General features: G+C 47.1%; 1 protein-coding gene across 4 annotated transcripts in view; it reads right to left on the minus strand.

Moving 5' to 3' along the window:
• The window catches only part of TEX26 (testis expressed 26), a 30,339-nt gene extending 23,510 nt beyond the window's left edge, over positions 1-6,829 (minus strand). Inside the window, exons 1-2 of one of the 4 annotated variants that reach the window (XM_025874763.2) lie at positions 5,917-6,345; positions 389-470 (exon numbers count right to left, since the gene is read on the minus strand). In XM_025874763.2, coding sequence (XP_025730548.2) covers positions 389-470; positions 5,917-6,256 — 422 coding nt within the window. In that variant the 5' untranslated portion in view covers positions 6,257-6,345. Of the gene's footprint in view, positions 1-388; positions 471-5,916 lie in introns of all 4 variants that reach the window. The other 3 variants (XM_025874765.2, XM_025874764.2, XM_073894722.1) reach the window with 3 other exon arrangements.
• Between the last annotated feature and the right edge of the window lie 301 nt (positions 6,830-7,130).

Consider the following 7,130-nt stretch of genomic DNA (forward strand, 5'->3'; position numbering starts at 1 on the left):
GTGCTAACAATTCTGCATTCAGCCATTCATTCAGTTGTCATTGCCTGCCTACTATGTACCAGGTAATGGATTCGATTCATACTGTGTTCAGGTATCACAATTCTGTTAACCTATATACCGGCTCTGTTGTAAAGCAGGACTCGCAGTGAAGGGTCCTTTATGAACGATTCATATGTTCCTTTTCTTAGTTCTCCTCTCTGGATACTGTCTAAAGGGGGGAAGGTTATCTGGTGCTTGGAGGAGCACCGTGCATGCAGTAGGTTCTCCATGCGTACATTTTTGTAAGCCTTCTCTGATTACTCTTTCACTTGGTTTTGGACTCTGAATAATAGAATACAGGTGAGCAGTTTAAGGTATGTACATCAACCCGACACAAATCGGGATCTACCGAATTAAAGGAGGCACGGCTCCAGTCTTGGGCGTGTATGCAGTCCTCATGGTGGTGGCATAGGAATCCCAGGTGGTATCGCCTGTCAAAAGTACAACAAAACAGTTTGAAATGTGGCAAACCAGAATATTTCCGTCGTATGTTGTTTTAATAATTAAAATAATTTTGCAAGAGAAAAAAGTTTTTTGGATAGTGATTTAAAGTCTAAAGGAACAAAGTCCAACTTGCGGCCTCGTATAGGAAAGAGGAAAGCTCAATTGAATGAACTGAGTTCCTCCCTAAATAAAAATAAGTCCATTGTTTTTCCTGAGAACTCGTACATGCTATTTTGAAGAGTTCAAGCAACACATTAAAAATATAAAACAGAAAGTTTGTTCGAAGTGCTATCACTTTAAGACGTCCGCTTTGACTTCAGTGTCCAACTTCTCATGCATCGTAGTAGATAAACTTATACACACATGCCATGATTTTACACAAAGTTTACATGTCCCGTTTTATCCCGGGCAACTTCTCCTCCCTCCTTCCTTCCTCTGCTCCTTATGACCCTCCTCCTCAGCCCTCCTCCCACCCCATGTGAACAACTGTGCTGGTTTCTTTCCATGCTTTAACATCTGCTGATAGAATTATCTAGAGATTTACATATACGTATATAACTACTTTGACATTGGGTTTTAGTTTTCACCATCTCGTTTCACAAAAGTGGGCTCATAATTCACAAAGTGTCTTTTTCTTCTCTCTGTCCCTGAACAGTGTCCTATCCCCATAGGAATAGCCCCCTCCAACTCATCCGGAGCAGCTCTAAGGCGTTCTTTGTCGGGACTGAGCAGGATTCCGCAGCACAGGTGAGAATTAAAGCGGTGAGCGCGGGTGGCGCCAACAAGAGAGGGGAGATAAATGGCGGAGACCAGTCCAAGGGCTGAAGGAATCAGAGGAGGAGGTGGAGGAGAGCAGGTCTGTAAGGACAGAGGAACACCAGGGCATGTGGTGTCCCGACGGCCACAGGAAGGAGGAGTTTCCAGGAGGCAGCGGGGAGGGATCGCCTATGGGAAATGCTGCTGGCTGGGTCCAGGAGGACAAAGACAGAGAATTAACCATGGGGCATGCGCTCACAGCAACAAAATTTATCTGCCCCAACCTCTCATTGTCCACAAAGTACCACCACACTTCTTGGGAGTAAAGATTTTAAATTTGGGGGCGCCTGGGTGGCTCAGGCGTTGAGCGTCTGCCTTCGGCTCAGGACATGATCCCAGCGCCCTGGGATCGAGCCCCGCATCGGGCTCCCCGCTCAGCGGGAAGCCTGCTTCTCCCTCTCCCGCTCCTCCTGCTTGTGTTCCCTCTCTCTCTGTGAAATAAATAAATAAAATCTTTAAAAAAAAAAAAAAGATTTTAAATTTAATTCCGTCGTTCTCTCATTCTTCCTACCTGGGCAATTCACCTGTTCACATTTCACTGGAACCTGGGTTGAAATGGTCCCCTTTAATGTCTGAATACCCTGCTGTGTGGGATCCAGCGCCTCACTGCTAGACCCTCGTAGCCACCTCATGGCCTGTGGTGTTCCCACTCGCGCATCCTAAACACAATTGCTATAAAGCATTCTTCTCGAATACTTCTTCAGTTTCCAAACAGTCCTAAATTCTATATGCACTGTCTAGCGTATAGGGCTCTGACCAAACATTTAGTTTTTGCTGTCTGTGTACTTCTTCCTGTGTCATCTCCCCATCTCCCAGCCAGTTCTTGTTTCTGATTTAACAGGCCCTTGGGTGCAGCCGGGCAGCTGGACCTTCTCCTCCGTGACAGTTTCCCCACCACCTTCTCTCTGGTTGGGATTCACCTCCACCAGCTTCCCTAGTCTAACAAAAGTCTAGCCCCTGCATGCTCCACCCTATGCCTCTGCTCACACACACTCCGGATGTCCCCGCCCAGGTCCCACTCGACGAGAAATGACGTTCTTCTCCGACGCTGCTGGTTTGTGGGAGTCACTTCGTGCCTTCAAGCATTTTGTTCCAACGGCAGAATTAAATGTTCCTTGTTCAGAGAATTCCAAGTATGGACAAGTAAGTGGGAAGAAATTGGGAGGCAGAGTTGCTCTTAAAAGAAACCTTCTCTTAACCTGATTTGAACCTCGGAGTGTGACTCTTGCAAGGCTCAGGAAAGATCCTCTGCACAGAGACTACACAACATTTCACCCTTTTTTTTCCTAAAGCAAACAATACTAACCCAGACCAGACCAATTTCCTTCTAGGCCCACATAGGCCTCAAAAACCCTGGCAACACAGCATCCAGGCAGCAGCTCCCCATCAATCACACGGGCAAGCCAGATACACCTCTGGGTATCCCTGTCTGTGACCTTTCCCCTTCCTGAGGACAGGCTGGGGGCTGGCAGCTTCCCATTGCTAAGATCCTATTCCAGAAGGTATCAGGTGCAGGAGAGGCCATGCGCAGCTGCCTCTAGGACCTGAGACCAAATGGACCTCCCTCTCCCTAATTCTAACCCACTCGGATGACTAAAATGACGAGATGCGCAATTTCCAGTACATCTTTCTACAATTTTTTCTTTAATGACTTTTCTTACTAAAAGTCTTTACATCAGGTCTGTGTCTATGCTTCCTATTTCCATTGACACAGCTTCTGAGAATACAATGTGATTAGAATTAATCCTCTTCATTAACAGAAATAGTAACTTAAAAATCTATGATCTTAATATTCTAAGCACCTGTTTCCAGAATATGCCACTGCCTGTTTTTGTATTCATTCTCGGTGAGTATCTCAGTGTTTTTCCCTGTAACCTGTGTCCACCTACCTCTCTCAGGATTCTGTCTTCCTGTTTCTACCTTGTCTCATTTCTACAGTGAAGTCTGAGCCCCTCCTATGGACCAAGCCTCCTGCTGGACCCTACGACATAGAGATCTTGTCCTGCCCTTGGGGAGCTCCCAGGTGAGTAGAGAAGACAGCAAATCTCCAGTGAGTACAAGCTTATAGATGCGCTGCTGGGCTGTGTGCCATGAGAGCTCCCAAGGAAGGTGCAATTCTTTCTGGGTGGATGAGAGAAGGGGCACTGAGGGTGGGTCCAGGAGTTACTTCATAGAGTAGGTAGCATCTCAGCCAGGATTAAAGTGGGACTTGGACAGGGACCACAGGAGGATGCGGAGTGAAGCATTTTTCAGAGGAAGGAGCATGAGGTATGAAAGTCTGAGACCCGGCAAATGGCCCAATGTGAGCGAGGCAAGGGAAGAAGTGGCCAGTGACGGGTCAGCGAGGCCTGGTTTGCCCTGCTCTACCCTGGCGCTTTATCACCCCTGGAGGTATTCACTATTATGAAAATTTATTATGAGGTTTTGAAAATATTATAAAATAGTAATTAGCAGGTGCATATTATATTACACTTTGCAAAGCATTTCCACGTATGGAATCTTGCTTTATCCTCCACAATAGCCCAACAGATGGGCAGGTATGAACAGTACCTGAGAATTCTAAGTTCGCCTTGCTGTCGGGAGGATTAAAGGGGACGGTAGATTCAAGCATTTGGAGTAGGCTGAATGGGGACCCAAAAGATACATCCACATCCAAACCCCAGAACCTGCGAATGGTACCAAGTAAGGAAAAACTGCAGTTGCAGTTAAGGATGATGAGATGAGATCATGCTGGATTATCGGTGGGCCCCAAATGCCATTTCATCGCCCTCATGAGAGGCAGAGGGAGATGCCACACGGAAGAGTAGGCGATGTGACCCTGGAGGTGCAGACTGCAGTGAGGAGCCCACAGGAAGGTTGACAGCCCCCAGAAGCTGCAAGAGGCAAGAAAGAATTTGGCCCCCGAGCTACCCTGGGAGTGCAGCCATGCCAGCACCTTGATTTTGGGCTTCTGGCCTCCAGAATGTGAGATGATAAATTTCCTTTGTTCCAAGCCACCAGTTCATGGTTATTAATGGCAGTCCTTCAAACTGATACAGCAATTACAAGCCCATATCTAGTAATAGTTCAATAGCAAGCAGCCCATGGTAGTCATTGTCAACCTCATCTTATTTTTGGATCAAAGCTAGGCAGTGACACCTCAGTCCCACCTTCTAGCAGTGGAAGATAGAGTGGCAGAGAGACCCCCAAGATTGGGCACAAAGAGTCAAATTCACCCACAGGAAGGGAAACTTTGGGGGCAGAACCAATGAGCCTTGCTGATCAAAGTGAGGTGTCAGTGAAGCACCCCCCTAACTGAGCCTACAAAGTCTAGCAGGACAAGGAGTGTAATTTTGTACATAGTAGTTCGAGGCCCTTCTATGACATCCACATGGAACTATTTGGTAGGCAGTTGGATACTTTAGTTTGAAAATTAGGAGTGAGAGAGAAGATTAGAAAGCGACCGGCACATTTCAGTAGACTTGAAGTCCTTGGTAGAACATGGCCACTACACAGAGAACCAAGAAGGATAGATCTTGGAGGACTCTCACATTCCCCAGACAAGAAGGGGGAGAGGAGGCAGTGAAAGAAACCAAGACAGGTGACTGGAAAGAGCGGAGGAGATTGAAAAGGAATGTAGTGGGGGAATCCTGGGAAGGAGGTTCTCTCCCCGCCTCTTTTTTTTTTTTTTTTGCCTTGTTATCATATAGAAACAGAGTGTTTTCAATATATTTTGTACGAATTAAGTATTTTCATTTTCTACCCTTAATTTTACAAAGGGATGAATGGAATGAAAATATGCATTTCGTTCTTTCTGGCAGGTCTACAATTCTAGGGTATTTGCAACTGAACAGTTCCCACAGCTCTGTAGCCACCATGGAACCACAATTACCCAGCTAGAGGGCTGCGGTGGGTTATTATTGCCCTGAGAAAGGCCAGGATGGAGCTGACTACACAGTAATCACGCCACTAGCATCACAGCTAGAACGCTCTCCCTCCGCTGACACAAAAAGAGGACTTTGTAAACCTGCTGCATTTGCATGCAAAATTAACATCAAAAGCTCTACCTCTGTTAAATGCAAAATCTCATTGAAAGAGAAATCAGCAAAGGTTAGATAGAAGTGGCAGCTGAATGCCAGGTTCCCAGTCTCTGCTACAGCCACGTGGGGGGAGGCTGCCTCTGCAGATCCACTTAGGGGTCCTGCATTCTGCACTTCCCAGCCTTCTGTGCTCTTCCCTAGATCCTGCGTGGGGATGGGTCTCTGCTGGGTCTGCTGTCTTCAAAGCCTCTGACTTCTGTACCTTCTTTGTCTTTGACCTCGTTCTCCTGGAAAGGCACTATTCTCTCCCTTCTCCTGAACCCTCCTAGGCACTTCGTGGGGGTTGTTTAAAAACACCTGAGCGGTTTAGGGAGAGGATCTGCAGAAATATGGCGAAGGGCTGTAGAGGTCTGACTCCCAGACTCTCCATGAATTGAGTCCCACCCATAAGAGGGAGGCAAACACCCTTGCAGACAGAAGCAGCCTTTGCTCTAGGGTACCCCATTCCCAGGAAAAAGCCTGCCCCCCTTCCGCTACCCCCTCCCTCCGCCCCCCCCCCCCCCCCCCCCCCCCCCGCCGGCAGGGTCCGCAGCCTTACTTGGCTGAATCTTGTGGCCGCTTTGAGAGGGGCACGCGGCCTCGAGCCCAGTCTGTGCCATTCTGCTCAAAAGAGGCCGTGGCGGTGCCCTCTGCTCCTGCTGGACTGGGTGCTGTGGGCTGCGCACGGCTGCTTTGTGACGCGTCGCCATGGAGACGCGGGTCACTTTCCGCAGCTCAGCTGGGGGCCGACAGGTGCGGGAGGTGTAGGGCGAGCGCTTCATCAGGCAGGCTGGGGGACGGGGTGCGGAAAGCACAGATGTGTTTCCAGCAATACGGCTGCTTACTTCCGTGTATTCGTATAGTTCTGGCAGTGAGCTTTCCTGAGCATTGTCTTGCATATGTGGGGAAAGAAGCAAAAAGATGAGTTGTTGAAGAGAAAGTCCTATTGTCAGATTTGCAATTGCAAATTTTCATCTCTTGGTATCTTTCAACTTCAGTGACTGTAGGCAAAGTTGTCATAGATCTTTGCATTACGAAGGAAACAAGAGTGGGCAGGGATGTGTGTGACACCTTTCTCCTCACCAGGGGAGGTTTCTGGCATGAACCATTGAGTTTTGTGATTGTCACTTTAATTGTTCTATCCCCACAGACTCAACTGTGTCTCTCCCCGCCCCCGTGTGTGTGTTGCAGTTTTCCAAGAGTGTGGAGGGTCTTTTATCTTCATATTCTTGGCAACTAGCTTGGTAGTTCGACACATAGTAGGCGCTTAGTAAAATTGAATGCTTCCAGGCTAGGACACAGCTATTAGCCACCTGGGTGCAAGGAAAAGAGAGGAAATACTCATTAGAGACTGCTGGCAACGTATTTAGGAAGCAAGTTACAACCATTCCTTCTCTGCAAAGAGGTTATTTGAAAAAGTAGGACCTTAGGTGAAGGTGACGTTTAAAAAAAGGAGTTTATCAAAGGACACAGAATAGGCATCAAAGTAAGCATCCCAAGTGCATATGCAAGGTATTGCTTAAAAATTAAGAACTAAAGTAGAATTTTCTGAGAGGAGTGCTATCCATATAATGGAACACATATGACACATTCTAGACTCTCAAATTTTATAGCTATGAATGGTGGTGGAGCACATAGAAGGTATAGCGTTCTGTCGGTGTTATTAAAAGGAATGAGTCTAAATTAGGATTTAGTAGTGGCATCTAAATGAGGAAAATAACACCCAATAACAGATTACTGTCTGAAAATGACAGAGCTAATTAGCATAGCATA

The sequence above is a fragment of the Callorhinus ursinus genome, unplaced genomic scaffold, assembly GCF_003265705.2.
Source record: "Callorhinus ursinus isolate GAN/ISIS: 27379988/994484 unplaced genomic scaffold, GSC_fseal_2.0 scaffold7, whole genome shotgun sequence".
NCBI lineage: Eukaryota > Metazoa > Chordata > Mammalia > Carnivora > Otariidae > Callorhinus > Callorhinus ursinus.